Raw genomic sequence first — 20,095 nt, 5'->3', positions numbered from 1 at the left:
CCAACCATGGCCTTGTACATTAAGCATCTAACGAGAAGTTTTTCTTCCAGGTCAGAGTGCGGCGGTGTCCTGTTACTTATGGCGTCGGCGTCCTCAACCGCTTTGTCAACGGACGCCACCCTCGAGACAAACTCCTCATCAAAGAAGGACGTGAGTGGTGCACGGACATCTTCGACCGCTTTGTGTCCGTGGATCAGTCGGTGGCCCTGGGCGAGGTGGTGAAGCGCAGCTACACGCCCGCACGCACGGGCCAACGCAAGATCATCATCAACATCTACTGCAGCACCACAGACGACGTGGTCTACATCTCAGACCCCGGCGTGAGGAAGTGCGGGACCATAACTTTAGACCTGCCAGAGGCAGGGGCAGAAGGAGGAACCGGAGCAGCGGGAGGAGGAAGCCCGGAAAGACGGGAGATCAGGGCCACCATGCAGTTTGGAGACACGGAGATCAAAGTCACAGCTGTAGATGTCACGTCCAGCCGCTCTGTCCGCGCTTCCATAGACTTCCTGTCCAACTGAGGAGGAGCAGGAAGGGTGAGAAAACACAGAACTGATGCCAGGGATGATAATTCTGGATAAAGCGGTACTTTGGGAGCGGGCCATCACCATGAGCAGCAACGTTAGCTTAGCACACTTCGTGAGACATTTGGCCTTTGAACACCTTTCTGACTTTTACAGACACATCCTCATAAACAAGCATCTGAAGAGGAGATTATCACATGATGCTGGAACGGTTCCTGTCCTCAGAACTGAAGAAACCTCATTTTGAGACTCAACGGAACAAACACAAGCCTCAGGAATCATCCTCAACTAGACGTTTACTATCATCATACTACCTAGTTCATGAATAACCACCATCATTCCCTTTAGTACAAGCACCTTTACCTGCATTATACCTGGTATTACCTTATTATTATAGGAAATATAGTCATCACTACCTGAACTCTGGTTCTGTTCTCCAACAGGGCGCCACTTAGTGGGGAAACAGAATAACACCATGGTGCAATCCATTGTAAAGGTAAAAAAAAATGTGAATCTCTGATGCCCAAACAACCCATTCTTGGAGGCGCTACTGTAGATAACTTGTGTGGCAGCAGGCTAATCAATAACAGTAAAAGTAATGTATGAAGATGTTACAATGTAATAGTGGACAGGAATAAGAACAGAAATGATTTGTTGTGTATAAGCTACAGTATGCTTATTGTATGTTAAAAAAAAAAAAAAATGGAAAAAAGTTATTCATGTTTAACTGATTCTAGTTTATTTTTGTTTGTCTTGTTTTTTAAAATGATGGTTGTAGCTTTAAGTAGTTGTCCTGAGAATAAGGCTTTTATTTTTACTGTATTATTAGTTTTTACTACTTTTTATTATTTTTACTACATCACATTTGTAATTGTAATGTTGGCTCTAAGAGGTTATTTTATTCACTCCATGATAAAACAGATGTGGTGACTTATTATAGGTTTGTTAACATTTCTAAATACACAACCAAACCATGATAGGAAGTAGATTAATATTCTACACTTTATACCACGGGTCAAACTCAAGGCCCGGGTTCCAAATATAGTCCCTTTAGACTATTCAATTTGACCCACAGGAGAAAGTAAAAAAAAAAAGACAAAAAACTGAAATTATTGTGTAAATTACTAAATAATTTAGCTCAGCCCTTCTCAATACACTAATTCAATGAAACTTCACAATATTTGGAGGATCACAATTTCCTCATGTTTTTTTAGTCACGACTTCAGTCATTGTAAATATCAAATTGTTAAAAAAACTCAATTTTCCAGAAATGATTTCCCAAAATTACATAACTTTGTCACCAAAAAAAAAAAAAAAATCAATTAAATTTAAGAGAACACCCTACAGGGACTAATATCTGTCACTTATTGTTATACTTTATGTATCATTTATACTTCAAAGTGCTAATTTGGGGGAAATACTGTTGAAATTGCTCATTTTCCCACCTAAAATCTACAGCCTACTTAAGATCAAACTACTTTATATTTGCCCCCTGAGTTAGAATGAGTTAGACACCCCTGCATTTATGGAAAATGTTAGGATTAGAAAATAGTCATGAAACCTGACTTAGTCAAGCTTGTGCATAAGATTTTAAACCAAATGTTTACATTAAGCACAGCAGACGATCTGACTTTAGCGGTGAATTTATTGATAAGAATGGTCCAATAAATAGTTTGACAGTGTGATGGTTGAGAACTGTGCTAATCCTTCTTCCCTGCTGCCCTAAAGCAGATCACAGGTTTACGGACATCGCCTTACTACGTGTTTCAACATTAAAGGAACTGCTCTCAGTGAAACAAACGGTGGAATGAGACAATGCTTGAAATGTAAATCAGATGTTTTTATAGACAGACATTTAAGTAGAGAAATGCTGCTATGTTAGACCTAAGTCCACAGTTTCTTTAATCATGGATCTGTTTCACATCCATCCCAGTGCTTTCCAAAACAAACCACATTTAAAGTTAAGAGTTCAAATCTGAATGCACATCAAGCAGCGGCTCAGCAGGATCCAGCTCTTTGATTTGCATTTAGACTTTGAGGCTTCTTTCCTTCCTTCCTGCTGCTCCTTAGTGAGCGTGAGCTCGCCCTCGCCCTCTGCCACCTCCTGGTGGTCCGTCCACGGAGCCGCGGGGGTTCTTGATGGTCTCGTCCACAGACAGAATGAGACAGGCTGCCTCCGACGCTGCCGTCAGAGCGTTGATCCGTACGATGGAGGGCTCCCACACGCAGGCAACAAAGTTGTCTGTGATGTCCTCGTTGTTGATGTCCACGCCGTACCACGTGCCGCCCTGAGAGAGAGGGGGGGTTGGGGGGTGGAGCACATGGTGAGTATTTGTTATTTATCATCAGGACTAGGGCGTGCATTGCCATGGTATGAAATACCATTTATTTAATTTTTTTTTTAAACTTGCGAGAACAAGTAAATGGTAACTCACAGTAATTCAAGTACCAACATAAAAAAAACAAGTGGTATGTTCATCAAACTGTCAAATTACATTTTTCAAAAAGGTTAAACTCTTGCATCTACAACCACATACATCTATATAAGTGTCCAGTATGTTTTATAAAAATTAAGTGCAATCAACTTCCAAAGCTAAAATGCATTGAGTAGTGAGGTAGTTTAACAAGGTCTGATGTGATTCACTGACACCTAGTGACCAGGCATTTACGTGCTATGTATATGTTTGCTCAATTATGTGTGTTTTTCATTCAAAAACATGATTTTAAAAATCTATCAAGTCAAGTTTTTTCTTACACCCTAAATCAGGACTGTGTGTGTGTGTGTTCTGTACCTGCGCGTGTTTGGCCCGCAGCTTGTTCAGGATGTTGGTGGCGTCAAAGCCGGCGTTGTCGCACAGCTGGCGGGGGATGATCTCCAGGGCCTTGGCGTAGGCGCCGATCAGCAGCTGCTGTTTTCCTGGGATGGTTCTGGAATAGTCCCGGAGATACTTGGACAGCTCCATCTCAATGGCTCCTCCCCCTGCTACGATGGAGTCGTTCTGGAAATAGATGGGTGTGGTTAATTGGTTTTTTGGGGTATTTCCCCCACTTTGAAAGAAGGTGAACTTTCAAGCCCCACCTGTGCCCATAGCCCCCTCAAAAAAATAATCCTGACAAATTACACATTTTCAAATGTACTGAACTAACGGAACAGGTAACGTCTAATTCCTTCAGTGCTCCATCATATGATATGGGTTTAAAACCAAGCCACTAAGGCTGTTTTTAGATTTGATAATGACAAAGTGAATGGAAGGATAAAGTTCACAATTGGACATTGAGCTCATGGTGAACAGTTCTTTCTTTCAGCCTGGCCAAAACAAAAACCTAATCAAACATTAAGAGCAACCGTCCCGAATCTGTATTATCACCAGTCAGAATAGATTGGAGGAGGAGTGAACATGTGGAGTCTTAATATTGTTCTTCCTTTGTTACCTTTATGGCTCTGCGGACAATCATGATGGCGTCGTGCAGCGAGCGCTCCGTCTCTTCTGTGAACTGTTCGGCTCCACCTCTCAGGATGATGGTGCAAGTCTTGGCCTTTGGGCAGCCTTTGAACAAGTTGTACCTGAGCAGAAATGTATTTAAATCAGATCATTATCAAACATGAATTGGGTGAAATCTATAGAACAGGGATGTCAAACTCAATTTAGTTCAATGGCCAAATACGGACCAGTTTGATCATCAGTGGGCCACAGGTTATAGGAACAATTTCTACATTAAAGTGCTGACGTTTGTACTTCCGGTTATAAATTCGACAAAGTGTGGAACGCATCAACAATATATAAGCAATAAGTGACAGATACTTAAATGTCCTTTCATTTTAGATTTTTTGACCAATATTTCTTTAATTTTATGGAATAATTTAAGAAAAAAAAAGCAGGATTTTGAAAAAATGTGTAGTTCTTTTAAAAATTTACAACTGAATTATTTAGTAATTTACACAATGATTCACGTGTTCAGTCATTTTATTTTCTCCTGTGGGCCAAATCGAATGCTCTAAAGGGCCGGATTTGGCCCCCCGGGCCTTGATTTTGACACGTGCTATAGAGGAAATAAATAAACTATGTTGTGGAAACAAATGAGTACAATCCTTATCCACACAGCCTGCAGTGAGTAAGATCTTCACCTTTCTCCTCCAATCTGGACCTCCTCAAACAGTTCACACTGTCCCAACGTGTCCTCCGTCATGGCTCCCACTGAGGTCTGGATGGAGCCCCCGCAGGCCTGGAGGAGACAACGCACACTGAATGTTGAGAGGCTTCAACACGAGTCCTGAAAGAAGCTCAACGATAGTGTTTGAGTGAGAGTCACCATCATGGTTCTCTTCAGGTCCTCCTCCTGGACTCTCCCAGCACAGAACAGGTCTCTGTCTGCAAAGTACTGCGTGGCCACATCCCCGATGGGTAACTTAGACAGAACCACTTTGGCTCCAGACTGGTAGATCTTCTCCAGTTTGTCGTAGAGGATGTTCCACTCCGCGTCCACAATGGCCTGGTAGTCCTGGAAGACAAAGGAATTGGAAAACAAGTTTAGCGTCAAGTCCAGAGGAGCATTCAGAAATTAAAGCAGTTGTCTTGGGTAACATCTCACCTCCACAGACTTGACGCGGACCTCTGCGTTGTCCTTCTCAGCCTTCAACTCCAGCTCCACGTTAAGAAGGGCAATCTTCAGGTTCTCGTAGCGTTTAGGCTGCATCTCAAAGCCGGCGTATGAGAAGGTCTTTTTAAACGCGACTCCAGAAATCAGCTGGGAGTCCTGCACGGATGGAGCACAGGAAATATTACAAAACAAAGCCAAAGAGCAAAGGAGAAGTCCAGGAAGTCTTCACCCACCTCGAGGGCTCCTCCCTGAACCTTCTTGATGCCGATCATCTTCAGAGGCAGCAGCTCATCCAGAGACATTACGGCGTCCACCACCATCTTAGCAAAGAAGTCCTTCTGACCAGCGATGAGCTTGGAGTTCAGAGCTGTGGCTGCACACTTCTCCAGCAGCTTCCTCTGCTCTCTGAGGAAGACCATCATCATCTCACAGGAACATCATCACACATGTGGAGACTTCAGACAGAATGCTGCACTTACTGCTTATCATCTTTCTTCACAGAGACTGCGATCTCCTTGGTCTTGCTGACTGCCAGGTTGGTAGCGGTGCGGAAAGCTCTGATGATGGTCTGAGGGTGGAGGCCGTCCTCCACGTACGACTTCAGCTGCTTCAGGAACTCAGCGGCCAGGAGGGTCACCGAGGTGGTGCCGTCTCCCACCTGACGACAGAATAAAGGTGTCACTTTAAATCTTGCGACAGATTCACGGCCTGCTTTACCACGGCATGTCTAGAAGTGTTCCAATACATCAATTATTAGATTAATCGCAATTAAACACCTGACGATTCAATATTCATATATGTATTCATAAATGTTCAAAAAACGATTGTTTTTCAAAATAACTAATTGACAGGAACACGACCGCTGCATGAGGAACAAAAGTTAAAGTGGCGGAGGCCGCCCAGAACACCTGAAGGAACGGACCAGGTGAAGACAGCAGCTAACTTCCCTGGACTTGTGGATGTTTGAGCGAGCCTTTGGCTACAGTTACTGAGCGTGAAATTCACTCATCTGGATTAAAAACTAGCGTTTGAAAGAACCAAGCGCTGTTTCCGATGATTTCAAAGTTGACCAAGAGGTACCGGTGCATTCCTGGCACACATGTCTAAGCGGAGAGAACGTTCTCCACCATGTTGAACAGCTCCTTTTCTTACACAAGAACTTCAAAGGTTAAAATCCTGAGACTGAAGACAGCACCGATGATGAATAGCTGCACATTTGCCTTTACCCTTACAGTCCCTGGCATGATTTAATAATTCATTGTGTTATGAGAGCTGATGTTGTAGGTTTTATGTTTTTAAAGCTTCTTTGATTGTTCACAGCAACATATAAGTATATATGTTTAGTTTCTTGTGGGATCTATGCTGCTCTTTGAGGATTTTGTTGGGAAGTCTGAAAAAGCTAATGTTGTAATATCGTAATAATCTATTGTAATATTACATTTGGATTTGGTGATTTAACATAAATAAGATAATGGAGATACATTTGTGTGGATACTTTAATCAATTAATAGTGACACATATACCCTATGAAGTAGCCACAAAGTGAGGGGAAAAAAATGCTTCAGAAATCGTGATATCGTGTAAATATTGTAATAACCGTTAAATAATCAAATTGTAGCACCTCTGCATCCTGGGAGCGTGCGATGTCCACCAGAGTCTTGGCCGCTGGGTGAACCACGTCCAGGAGCTTCAGGATGGTGGCTCCATCGTTGGAGATCGTGGCCTTTCCTGGAAAAACACTTTTTTTCTAGTCCACTGCACATAAAACCAAACTTTACACCCTAATGTTTCCTTCTCACCTCTGCTATCGACCATCAGCTTGTCCATTCCTCTGGGACCCAGAGTGGTCCGGACCGCCTCAGAAATCACCTGTAGCACAAAGCACATGCTGCACAGTTAGAAGATCACACTGGAGGCAAACACGGGTATAATGTAAGGAGGAGGAGCTCTGACCTGGCACGCATTGATGTTGCTGATGAGCTGAGGGATGCCCTGAGACGTGTCTGTCCCCTCCTTCAGCAGGATAACTGGTGTGTGCTGCAGGAGGGAAGGAGGACAATATGGTGAGACATATTTATATTGTAAAATTTACATATTTGACCCTTTGATTTGATTTTAAACAAACCTGATCTTTAAGACTGAAATAATGATTATTACAGCAGGGAAGCATTAAATGTGGACTATGTGGAAGTGAACTGCTTTTCTTTCCCCTGTACATTTCTTGGCCCCACAGCATCCTGTCTTTTCTCTTGTGTGTAGTTGTTCTGGTCCCAGTGTTCCATTTAACATGTAATGTTGCTGTATTCTATGATCCCTATGTTTTGTTTTTTTTTTTGTCCTGTATGCAATCTTTTTATATATTGTTTTGTGTCTTGCCATGTCTTATTGTTAAGTGTAACATTTTATTACATCAGCCTGTCTAGGGACAGCAGATGGAAATTAGCCGTTGGCTACAATCTGGCATATTTACATTTTTTTGAATGTTCATTAATATGTATTGTCCCTACTTAAATAAAGAAATTAAAAAAAAAAAAAAATTAAAAAAATTGATTTAATGACAGAAAAAAACTGCAGTTTTTAATGCACACGCTGATTAAATTAGACTGTATGGAAAGGAAGTTGAAATTATCGTGTTTTTTTTTTTTTTTTTTTACCTCATCAACTCATAAATTAAAATTGTTCAAAATGATCACCATTAAAAATAATACAGGGAAAAACAAATGGGATAAATGACAACCTCAAAGCAATTTTCGAATAATTGTGGCAAACACATACTTAAAATGATATTTATTAATTTAATTTTGGGAAATATTTTACTGTCTATTATTACAAGATATTACATAGGAAACTTTATCTTAGGACATTTTATAAATGAAAAAAACAGTTTGTGAAATCCAGTGACGTTCAAAGGCTGTCCATCAGACGCCTTCATTATTGTTAGAATATCATTTAAAATAACACAAACACATTACACGGTCATAAACATGACGATATTAAAGTCTGAAACACAATATTGTGTATTAAAAGCTGCTGCTCCTCGTTAGACACACAAAGAGAATCATCACTACGAACTGCACACACTGGAATAAATTCACCTGAGTGCAAATATCCTCAAACACCAGCCATTAACGCTCAACATCTGTGTAAATAACTCAGTCAAAATCCGTGATTAATCAACACCAGTGAACAAAATGCTACTATATAGCATCCATCCATCCAACCACAGCTTCGATTACGCCCATTCGTAAGAGCTAGCATGATGCTAACACTCATATCAAACGTGTTTTAAACGCATATTTATGGTAAATGGCGGCTTTAGAGCACTGCAGCAGGCGTGTTGTGTGAGATGGTTCCGATACCGGAGTCATCGTAACTGATGGAGTAAAGGATGGAGGTGGATTGTTGGTTAGTAGCTGAAGCACACATGCTAGCTGACTCACCATCATGTTTCCAGTTCCTTCGAAAAGCTCCTACTGGCGATCAATCCCACAATGCATTTCGGCTGACAGGGTGTATTCGAACGCGAGGAGCAGCCTGTTCTAATCATTTCTAATTAACAACAAACGTTTTATGTGCAAGTGTGTTGTGTTCGGTTTGGGAAAAAATAATGTATTTATATTAAAGAGAGTAAATAAATTCAATAAAACATGCTATCAAAAACAATATATATTTTAAAGACCTTCTTTTTTTGTTTTGTTTTATTACCGCATTATTTGCAAAGGATAAGTAACTGCATTGTTTACTTACTTATTTTTTAATCTAATTTATATATGTATTTTTTATTTATTCATAAAAGGGTTATAGTTCGACTTCGTTGAAATATTAAATACACATTGTTAATGTCCAAACAAATAAAAATCAAACAATCTGAGTTCTATAATGTACCGAATTGGTCTGAAATAAAGAATTCTATCAGAATAACTGCGGGTTGTGTTCAGTTTTATTTTTTTAGGTTAATACTTTTATTATAAAACACTTTTTTATTGTAAACGCTTTATCTACAAATAGACCAATTGCGTTATTGAACACAACTTCTAACACACCCTGCGTCCGGGCTGCTGATCTGTGATTGGTTACCATAACCCTTATTGGTGCTTGATGTGAGTATTAGAATCTTCCGCAGAGGCGGAGCGCCCCAGTCTCCGTTGTTTGCAGCGTGTAGTTCCCCTCCGGGGCTGCGCCGCTCCCCAAAACAAGCACACCCAACCGCCTAGCCCGTACAGGCGCGCGGAGTTTTAACAGCATACACAACGACGGCGGGAGAAAACGAGAGAGAAACAAGAAGAAACTGTCGTTTTTGTCCTTCAAAGGTCGTCTTTATGAACTAAATCAGAGGCTAAAGGTTGGCGATAATTTTATTTGAAGGGAGCAATCGCAGAAATGGAGGAGTTTGGTGTTTACGCGGTTTTTGGTTTGAATGGTCCTCCGCAGAAACTGCTTAGGTAAGGTTAGCGTGTAAAATATTTAGATATTCTGTAGTTATTTTAGCACTTTTTTGGTTTGTCACTTCAATAAAATTAAATGGACTTTAAACTATAGGCCTAACGCATGAATTAATTAATTAATGTCCTTGTTATTATGGGATTATTCGTATTTTTTCTTCTTTCCTAGTTGGTTACATGTATTTTTTTCTATTATTATTATGTCAGTGTGCATATTACACTTTTGGCAAACAATAAATAAATGAAGTGTTTTCTCTACCGTCAGTGCCAACGGGGCTAGCAGGGTGTGTGTTGCAGTTCCATCGGATGTCCGCCAGGTGGTGCTTTTCAGCAGCGGCCAATGGGAGCAGCGGATCTGTGTCAACGCTCAGCTGAACGACGCCGATCGCTTCCCTATCACCATCGGAAAACTGACACCATATAACAAGTAGATTCATACAAAAAAAATGTATTCATGTTTTGCTTGTGTGCAAAAAAAAAAAAAAAATCTGTAGTTTGATTTGTTTTCAGGTGTCTGTGTTGGGAGCAGTGGGAGGAGGACACGTGGAAGGACAACGTCACCATCAGTCTGAGCCTGGAAGGTGGAAACGTGGTGGTAATAAAATGACACATTAATCTATTACATTTCTGCCATAATACAAAATGAAAGGGCTGCTTTGACTAGAAATGTGCAATGTTTGTTATTTGTAATGAAATGATGAAAACCTTGGTGATTAAATCCTTGTATTCTTCAGTCAACAGAAGAATGGCTGGAACCAGAGCTTCTGACTGTGAAAGAGTGCACACCAAAGGTAACACACCTATTACAGCTTATTAGGACCACATTCAAATAAAATAAAACATTTGGGCACGACGAGACTAAAGTCCTATTATTTTAAGAACAACATTTGAATTTTATTAGATTAAAGTCGTAATATTTCAAGATTAAAGTCGTAATATTCCAACAATAAAATTGTCATTTTATGAGATTAAAGTCATAATATTTCAAGAATAAAATCGTAATTTTATGAGATTAAAGTCATAATATTTCAAGATTAAAGTCGTAATATTCCAACAATAAAATTAAAGTCATAATATTTCAAGAATAAAATCGTAATTTTATGAGATTAAAGTCATAATATTTCAAGATTAAAGTCATAATATTCCAACAATAAAATTGTAATTTTATGAGATTAAAGTCATAATATTTCAAGATTAAAGTCATAATATTCCAACAATAAAATTGTAATTTTATGAGATTAAAGTCATAATATTTCAAGAATAAAATCGTAATTTTATGAGATTAAAGTCATAATATTTCAAGATTAAAGTCATAATATTCCAACAATAAAATTGTAATTTTATGAGATTAAAGTCGTAACATTCCAACAATAAAATTGTAATTTTATGAGATTAAAGTCATAATATTTCAAGAATAAAATCGTAATTTTATGAGATTAAAGTCATAATATTTCAAGATTAAAGTCGTAATATTCCAACAATAAAATTGTCATTTTATGAGATTAAAGTCATAATATTTCAAGAATAAAATCGTAATTTTATGAGATTAAAGTCATAATATTTCAAGATTAAAGTCGTAATATTCCAACAATAAAATTGTCATTTTATGAGATTAAAGTCATAATATTTCAAGAATAAAATTGTAATTTTATGAGATTAAAGTCATAATATTTCAAGATTAAAGTTGTAATATTTCGAGAATAAAATTGTAATTTCATGAGATTAACATCATAATATTTCAAGATTAAAGTCGTAACATTTCAAGAATAATATTATTTTATTAAAGTAATAATAAAAAATAATAATAAATTGTAATATTTTGAGAATAAAATTGTAACTTTATAAGATTAAAGTCATAATATTTCGAGATTAAAGTTGTAATATTTCGAGATTAAAGTCGTAATATTTCGAGATTAAAGTCGTAATATTTTGAGATTAAAGTTGTAATATTTTGAGATTAAAGTTGTAATATTTCGAGAATAAAATTGTAATTTTATGAGATTAAAGTCGTAATATTTCAAGAATAATATTGTAACTTTATGAGACTAGTCATCCTATTTCAAGATTAAATTTGTAATATTTCGAGAATAAAATTGTAATTTTATTAAAGTCATAATATTTCAAGTTTTAATTTTATTAGATTAGTCATATTTCGAGATTAAAGTCGTAATATTTTGAGAATAAAATTGTAATTTTATGAGATTGAAGTCATAATATTTAAAGATTAAAGTAATTATATTTCTAGATTAAAGTTGTTATTTTATTAAAGTAATAATAAAAAATAATAATAAATTGTAATATTTTGAGAATAAAATTGTAATTTTATGAGATTAAAGTCATAATATTTTGAGATTAATGTCGTAAAATTTCAAGATTAAAATCGTAATATTTTGAGATTAAAGTTGTAATATTTCGAGAATAAAATTGTAATTTTATGAGATTAAAGTGATTATATTCAAGATTAATGTTGTAATATTTTGAGAATAAAGTTGTAATCTTATTAGATTAAAGTCGTAATATTTAAAGATTAAGTCGTAATAGTTCAAGATTAAAGTCGTAATATTTCGACAATAAAATTGTATTTTTATGAGATTAAAGTCATAATATTTCAAGAATAATATTGTAATTTTATGAGATTAAAGTCATCCTATTTCAAGATTAAATTTGTAATATTTTGATAATAAAATTGTAATTTTATTAAAGTCATAATATTTTAAGATTAAAGTTGTAATATTTCGAGCATAAAATTGTAATTTTATGAGATTAACGTCATAATGTTTCAAGATTAAAGTCGTAAAATTTCAAGAATAAAATTGTAATTTTATGAAATAAAAGTCATAATATTTAAAGTCATTATATTTCTAGATTAAAGTTGTAATATTTTGAGAATAAAATTCTAATTTATTAGATTAAAGTTATAATATTTCAAGATTAAAGTTGTAATATTTCAAGAATAAAATCATAATTTTATGAGAACAAAATCGAAATATGAATAGAGTCTTGTCTGTGTTGTGGTCACTTGTTATGGATAATGTGAAGCATTTATTTTAGTGAGATTATACTTCTCGTTAGGTTTCATGATGATGGTGAAATCCTGATCTTTTTGGCCCATCATTACCACACTGTTATCACTTTAAGGACTATAACGCAGCTTTGCGATGGTTCCGACAAAGAAAACGGCCTGATTTGCAGTTAATGGCCTCTTTAGTGGAGGAGGAACTGGCTGGAAGTAGTTGATTTCAGGGCTATTGGTGTTAGTTGTGTTCAGTTGAACAGGTAATTCTGAAGCGCTATACCACTATGAGTTTTCATAGATACGTCTTTATTCTCATAAAATTATGACTATTCTCAAAATATTATGATTTTATTCTGGTAGTGCTCACATTTCTTTTTATTTTAATGTGGCCCGAGTACGCCATCGTAGATGGCTGTCCATGTTAACTACTTTTCTCTACTGTTTGGATGTTTTTTCTCCCCCTTGGTGATCACTTCCTGTTCCGTGTCGTTAAAGGCATCAGTGCCCCCCCTCTCCGTCAGGGAGCCCAACAACAAGAGAAAAAGAGATGGTGATGTCAAGAAGGAGACAAAAGCAGGACAGGATGAGAACATCTGTCCAAATGTGGAGAAGACTACACCTGTGAGGAGGGTCAGAGGTCAAACCAAACGCAGTCAGAGTCTGTTTACCAGCAGCACAGAGAACCACAGCAATAACAATGAAGGTGTTTTTGGATACATGATGATGACGTAGCTGTTTTGCATGGGTTTCGTGTGACACTGATGTTTTTCCTGCAGCCGTCAGCCCCTCAGGACGCTGGGGTCAGACTCTGTGTGCGATCGACGCACAGACTGCGATCCTGATTGGAGGACAAGGAGCTCGGACACAGTTTTGCAAGGATCCCATGTGGAAGCTATGCACAGGTGATGTTTCTCATCATCTAATGATTGTAAAACCCTACTTCAAATGCATTTTTAAACTCATAGTTTATGATGAAAAAGTCACATATTGTTAAGAGCAGGGGTTCTCAACCTTGGGGTCAGGAGTCAGGACTCCATCTGGGGGGGGGTAGAGGTGCCTTATCAAACTGAACAATTTGTTCCCATTTTTGCTTATTTTTTACCATTTTTCTGCAAATACACCAAACTTGCCATATATCACTTTTTCTTGCCATATTTTTGCTCTTTTTAATACATTATTGCTACATTACTCCCTTTCCTGCCACTTCTCCATCTAATTTCAGTGTTTTTTTCTGCCCATTTTTTACTTGCAAGACATTTTTGGCACTTTTTTTTAACCTGTCACATATGTTGACCCATTATTGTCACTTTTAACCTCTTTTCACCATATTTCATGCTTATTTTTTGCCAATTTAACCACATTCACAACTTGTCATGCCCATTATTTTCCAGTTTAAACTAACTGTTCCTTTTTTTTGCCACTTTTAAGCCATTATTGACACTTTTTCTGTCTATTTTTGACCACTCTCATTTGCAACTTTTAACCAATTTCTGTGGTTTTTAAAATCCTATTTCACCACCATTTTTGATCACTATCCTGGTGATCAACCTAATAAACGATGAAGAATTAATTCAGAAACAAGCCTAAGAGCAACTTTTAAAAACCTAGTGATTATCTAGAACACATGGAAGTGCAAATCAGGGCACATTAATGTTGAATTTGCTTTTTTTTTTTTGTCCCCACTTAAAATCTGTGGCCCACTGAAACTCAAACTGCTCCGTATTTGGCCCCTGAACTAGAACAAACATGACAATATCACAAATTTTAATCCATAAAATAATCTCCAAGACAAAACTGATGAGTGTCCTGCTCTCTGTCCCACAGAGGACTTGTCCTGGGTTCCTGCTGAGACTCTGGCTGAAGGTCCGACCCCTGACTCGCGGATGGGCCACACCGCCGTCTACGATCCCGACTCGAAGCGGATCTTTGTGTTCGGAGGCTCCAAGAACAAGAAGTGGTTCAACGACGTTCACATCCTGGACACGCAGAGCTGGAGGTGGAGCATGGTGGAGGTGTGTGCTGTGCATGTAGGAAGGAACCGTCACTGTGGGAGGGTTCTTTACCTCAGGGGTCCTCAACTGCTCTCACTCTGGGACCCACATTTTGCCACGGTCATTAAATTGTGACCCACCTTTTTTTTTTTTAGAATTCAGACAACCATATTTAGTTTTTTAAAAGCTATATAATCTTTTTTAAAATATAAATCTATATATTTTCCTGTGCAACATGCATTTCCCCACATCCCTGTCAGAGGAATAGTTTCTTTCACAATAAAAGACAAGTCCAACATTAGAGACATTAAGTATTTATTTATTTTTGACTAGCTGTCCGCGACCCACCAGTTGAGAATCGCTGCTTTAACCTCTATCTCCTGCAGGCTCAGGGGAAGGTCCCCCCGCTGGCGTACCACACATGCAGCATGTTCAGAGGAGAGCTTTTCGTTCTTGGGGGAGTGTTTCCGTGCCCGAACCCTGAGCCTGACGGTTGCAGCGACTCCCTGTATATCTTCGACCCCCACCTCTCCATCTGGTACCAGCCCATTGTCACAGGGAGCCGACCCTCCCCCCGCTCAGGGTGAGGTGATGATGATCTAATGCAGGGTTCCTGTGATGCTTCATAATGTTTCATTTTAAGTAGAGTAAAACTAAAAAGAGTCATATTAAACATAAAAGAAAATAAATTCTTTTTCACAATAAAATGACACCCAGAGGTAAAAGCAATTTGGAACTCCCATTTTGAAAAGTTACACAAAATTTATCCCCGTAACTTATTAATTTCCAAACATGTTGATAAGAGTCAAAAATGCCCTTTTTGTTTAAATGAATATATACGTTATTATTCTGGAATACGGTGAAGGATTTTTGTATACAACAGAACCAAATATTGCCAAAACACATTGCTTTTATTTTTGAAAACAAAAATAAATCATTATCTTTCATCATTAGTCGAGCAAAAGTCCATATTCAGATATCTAAATTCACAAAAATCCCTTCCAAATTTTTCATTTTTTCTTAATCAGGTTTAAATATAATATGAATACTCTGAAGTTTTTGAAAAACAAAAAAAAGGTGAAATAATTATTTCCTGTTCCTAAGTGACATGTACTGTGCTTTATTCTTTATTAATGACGTTTTCCCCGACTTTGATCTTTGTTCCTTGTTGTTTTACTGATTTGTAAATTACTGCAATTTGTCTATATATATATATATATATACATATATATATATATATATATTTAAAAGAAGAAGGTTTAATGCTTCTAGTCTCCTCCCCCCTCCTTCCCTCTGCCCGTAGCCACTCTGCGTGTGTGATGCAGGAGAGAAAGATCTACATGTTCGGAGGGTGGGACACGCCCATCTGCTACAATGACATGTACATGTTGGACCTGGGTGAGTCAGACACACACATACACACATGCTGCTTGAATCAAACAATGCACCCCTGAACACCGCGTGTGACGTGTTTTTTTACAGGTCTGATGGAGTTTTGTGTCGTCAAAACGAGTGGGACGGCCCCCTCCCCTCGAAGGTAACGACACTCATGCGAAAGTTCCTTCATTAGGGAGAAAAACAACACAATTCCTGAACCTGGAGCACCAAGTATACAGATAATCTTGTTGTTTAGTCAGGTTTATTTAGAGATATGCGTGAAAAGAAAGGAAATGTAGGTGTCAGAATTTGCTCCTGCATGTTTTAGACGTCATCTTGCTCCAACACTCATCACGTGAGTTTTCATCAGGCAGCGCTGAAGACAGTCTGGTAACAAGGTTCTCCTCCATAAGAGCAGTGACTAAACATGCAGGACTGTAGCTCTCCAGGAATTTAGACTTCCTGAGCAAAACACCTATTTTAACTCAACTCTTCTTCATTTGTCATGATACGTCATGCTTAAAAAAAAAATCAAATTTTTCTGCTGTAATACTATGTTGTTTTCAAAATAAAAGCCAGTAGTCAATGTGCATCATGGAAGTGGCAAATATGTCACTTTTTTTTACTTTTACATTTTTGTGATGATATTAAAAATCAATGTTTCTCCCTACCCCAGAATCTTTTGTTTTTTAAATTTCATTTAAAAATATATATACATTTTATTTTTCTAAAAATTTTTTACCATGTCAGCAAATGTCGATATAGGTTAACACTACATGTAGTGTAGTGCTATTTCATGGGACGTTAAAATAACTTATATGAAGTGTATGATTAAACTTTCATTGTTGGATAAAGACATTAATGTAATTAAAATTGCAATAATCATAACTATGACTCGTATTTTGTTTTTTAATAAGATAATTAAGATTGTGATAATCGTTACCATCGCATCCCAATACCGAATAGATCAAGAATCCCAATGTAAATCGCATCGGCACCAAACAAAGTATCGCGATTATAATTAATTGGGACGAGAGCATATCGTCTGTTTTTTTTTTTAATCATAGAGTTTGTGTGTGTTGTAGTTGGCATGGGAGCGCTGCACTGTCGGACACAAAGTTCCTGATTCATGGTGGTTATAATGGGAACAACGCCCTCAGTGACGCCTTTATCTTCGACACAGGTGAGATGTTAAATATGAACGTTTTTGTGCTTTGCCTGTCAAATGAAGAGCTTTTAAACTCTGATAAATGTATTCTAAAACGTTCATGTCATTGTCAACACTCATGTCAGCATTTAGAAAAATAACCAATCTGAGCAGGTTGTGTGGGGTTTGTTTTGGTTTTTGTTGATGTTTTTTTTTTTTTTTTTTTTTGTCATTTTTTCTATATTTTTGTTGTCGTGTTGTGTGTTTTTGAGTCATTTTGTTTATTAATCTCCCATTTTGTGTATCTTTTTCACATTTTGTCATTTTTTTTGTTGTTTTGTTTGTCATTTTGAGTTTTTTTGTTGATGTTTTCCTTATTTTTGTGTATGATAGTCATTTTGTGTTATTTTGTCATCCTTTTGTGTATTTTTGTTCTTTTCTTTTGTCTATTTTTCTTGTCCCTTTGTTTAATTTTGTTGTCCTTTTTGTGTATATTTATTGTTCTTTTGTGTTCTTTTGTCTGTTTTTGTTGATTTTTGTTTAATTTTGTTGTTTTGTCTGTTTTTGTGTATTTTTGTTGTCCTTTTGTGTATTTTGTTGCTTTTTTTTCTATTTTTGTTGCTCTTTTGTGTATTTTTTGTCTTTGTGTTTAATTTTGTTGTTTTTTGTGTATTTTTCATTGTTCTTTTGTGTATTTTTCATTGTTCTTTTGTCTATTTAGGTTGTAATGTTCTTCTTCACTGTTTCAGACTCCAGCAGCTGGACAGAGGTGACACTGCCTCAGCTCTCCGCCCCCCGGGCGGGACACTCCATCATCACCATGGAGACGAATAGTCGGCATCGCTCGGAGGAAGACGGAGGCACCAGAAAGACGCTGCTGGTTTTCGGCGGCGGAGACAACGAGGGCAGCTTCTACTGCGACCTGACCACGGTCAGCGTGGAGGACGTGCTCGCTGCTTCTTGAAGAGCAAACACCAAAGAACAAGAAGAATCCTGGCTCCTCCCACACACAAGGACGTGTATTTATAATCCAAGGTGAATGCCACTGTTTTGAATGATACATTTTTATTCTCAGGTTTTAAAAAAAAAAAAAAAAGTATTTTTATTTTATTACCTTCAAACTGATGCAAACTGGCTTTTTTTTTTTTAAATGCCGAGTCATGCTTTTGTTTGTATTGGTCATTTCCCAAAATGTCCTTGACAGTTTCTGCCTTTTACTCAATAAAAAAAAGACCTAAATTTCATAAAGGCTGTGTTTAAGTTTTATCTATAAAGTGATGGACTAGTGACTTTACACCAGGAGTAGACGGGGACAGGCTCTAGCATCCACTAACATTACACAGGATAAGTAGGTATTATGATAGGTGGGTGGGGACATTATGTGGCTGTAATTGTTGCACAGTCCGTCCAAAAGTCTGCTCCTGGTTCGCATTGCAGTGAGTCAGCAGATTCCACATTGTGAATTTCATGCAGGATCTTTCTTTATTTTTTTTTGTACTGTTGCGACGCAAATTACTGTTTGGAGCTGAAATAAATTTTACAATCACAACTTTACTTATCAATTAATCAATGGATGTCAGCTAATTGTTTTAGCTTGGGAATGAAAATGCTTCGTTTTGTTTTTATCGTATTGAAGCCATTCAGATTCCTGGCGCGCACACAGTATTTAAAGTGTGAGTATCTGTGTGACGTGTACAAAACGTTATTGACTCGTTGCGTATTTAATAATAACTTTGTCACAGCCTCAGATCCATATGGCACCACAGATTGACAGAATGGACATGCAAAAGGCTGCTTTGTTTTTCAGCATGAAGTGAAATCAGACGCTGTTATTAACCGTCTATAAGAGCGTCCTCCTGCTCACCACATCATCTAAACAAGTGGAGCGCAGCCTTTCAGATGAATGTGTTAAAGACTAAATATTTATAGGACACTCAGCCTCCATCTGGGTGTCAAACATGAGGCCTGCGGGTGTAAAAGGGGCCTGCCAGAAGGTCCAATCTGCTCACTCTGATGTTGACACTTAATGTTCTCATGCTCCTTTTCCACTTAAAACCTATTTTATTTTACATTCATTAGTATTTTTCCCTGTAACTGTGTTTTGATTCGACTGTTTTCTGCACATTCAGATGATATTAGGTTATATGTCGCTTCTGACCTGAGGATGAGTCATTACCGTCTACTTCTATGGATGAATAGACACATGGTGTAATACATAGAGTTCTCCTACAGATGGCGACACTGAAGCATGTTCTCAGCACTAAACAGCAAGGCAGGAAGAAGACCACGTTCTGCAGTGAAGGATTCTGGGAGTTGGAGTTCACAAATGACTTTTTAAATTTATTATTATTATTTTTTTTTTTCAAGGCTTAAACCAGGGTCAAGTTTGATCTAAATTTCTCTTAAATCAGTGTTTTTCAACCTTAGGGTCACCTGAAATGTTTTTATTCTTTTTCAAATTACAACACACCAGACAATCTTAAAAAATTATTCTGTACTTTAAAAAATAAAAATGGAGTACAAAAATCACTTTGCGCACTAATCCTAGCTACTCAACATTTGTAACGCAAGTATGAAAAACATGTAAAATATCTTTGGGGTCACTAGGAATTTGTGAGAGCACAAAATGAGGGGTCACGATCCAAAAAAAAGGTTGGGAACCACTGTCTTAAATGAACAATCCTAAGTGATTTCAAGGAGTGTAAAGTATGAAGGTCGATTTGCGTCTTTATTATTCAATGAATTAAAAAATAAAACTCAATTAAAAATCACTTCAATAAAAAGAAACACACAAAATTTCAATCAAAGAAAAAAATTGTTCAAACGCAAAAAAAACAAAACATTGGAGGCCCAATAAATTGCATTTGAACACTTTTTCTTTATAGTTCTTGATTACTAAAGAACACAAGAATCAACAAAAGTATGTTTTCTCACTGAACATTTTATTAATTATCAAGCAGGCAATCTATTTTAGACAGTTTATAGCAGTGTTTTTCAAC

At 37.2% G+C, this 20,095-nt stretch overlaps 3 protein-coding genes across 5 annotated transcripts in view; 2 read left to right on the top strand and 1 right to left on the bottom strand.

Moving 5' to 3' along the window:
• Positions 1 to 578, top strand: part of hspa12b (heat shock protein 12B) — a 42,968-nt gene extending 42,390 nt beyond the window's left edge. For all 3 annotated transcript variants that reach the window (XM_028473882.1, XM_028473881.1, XM_028473884.1), the window contains one exon: positions 51 to 578. In XM_028473882.1, coding sequence (XP_028329683.1) covers positions 51 to 521 — 471 coding nt within the window. In that variant the 3' untranslated portion in view covers positions 522 to 578. The remainder of the gene's footprint in view (positions 1 to 50) is intronic.
• Positions 579 to 2,343: 1,765 nt separating this feature from the next.
• Positions 2,344 to 8,639, bottom strand: cct7 (chaperonin containing TCP1, subunit 7 (eta)). The gene is made up of 12 exons (XM_028473885.1): positions 8,564 to 8,639; positions 7,077 to 7,160; positions 6,923 to 6,992; positions 6,745 to 6,851; positions 5,603 to 5,781; positions 5,357 to 5,528; positions 5,115 to 5,279; positions 4,836 to 5,024; positions 4,651 to 4,748; positions 3,957 to 4,089; positions 3,317 to 3,523; positions 2,344 to 2,812 (listed from the first exon to the last, which is right to left on the bottom strand). Exons 1-12 carry the CDS (start codon positions 8,567 to 8,569, stop codon positions 2,591 to 2,593), a joined length of 1,632 nt encoding a protein of 543 aa, XP_028329686.1. The 5' UTR covers positions 8,570 to 8,639; the 3' UTR covers positions 2,344 to 2,590.
• Positions 8,640 to 9,283: 644 nt separating this feature from the next.
• Positions 9,284 to 18,209, top strand: krcp (kelch repeat-containing protein). Its single transcript, XM_028474902.1, has 12 exons — positions 9,284 to 9,565; positions 9,831 to 9,992; positions 10,076 to 10,160; positions 10,300 to 10,356; positions 13,077 to 13,284; positions 13,358 to 13,483; positions 14,406 to 14,593; positions 14,959 to 15,155; positions 15,876 to 15,970; positions 16,055 to 16,109; positions 17,035 to 17,132; positions 17,846 to 18,209. Exons 1-12 carry the CDS (start codon positions 9,504 to 9,506, stop codon positions 18,058 to 18,060), a joined length of 1,548 nt encoding a protein of 515 aa, XP_028330703.1. The 5' UTR covers positions 9,284 to 9,503; the 3' UTR covers positions 18,061 to 18,209.
• Positions 18,210 to 20,095: the final 1,886 nt, after the last annotated feature.

Source organism: Gouania willdenowi, chromosome 18, assembly GCF_900634775.1.
Source record: "Gouania willdenowi chromosome 18, fGouWil2.1, whole genome shotgun sequence".
In the NCBI taxonomy this organism is placed as follows: Eukaryota; Metazoa; Chordata; class Actinopteri; order Blenniiformes; family Gobiesocidae; genus Gouania; species Gouania willdenowi.
Note: the sequence above shows the minus strand (reverse complement) of the source record. Positions and strands in the feature narration are given on the sequence as shown.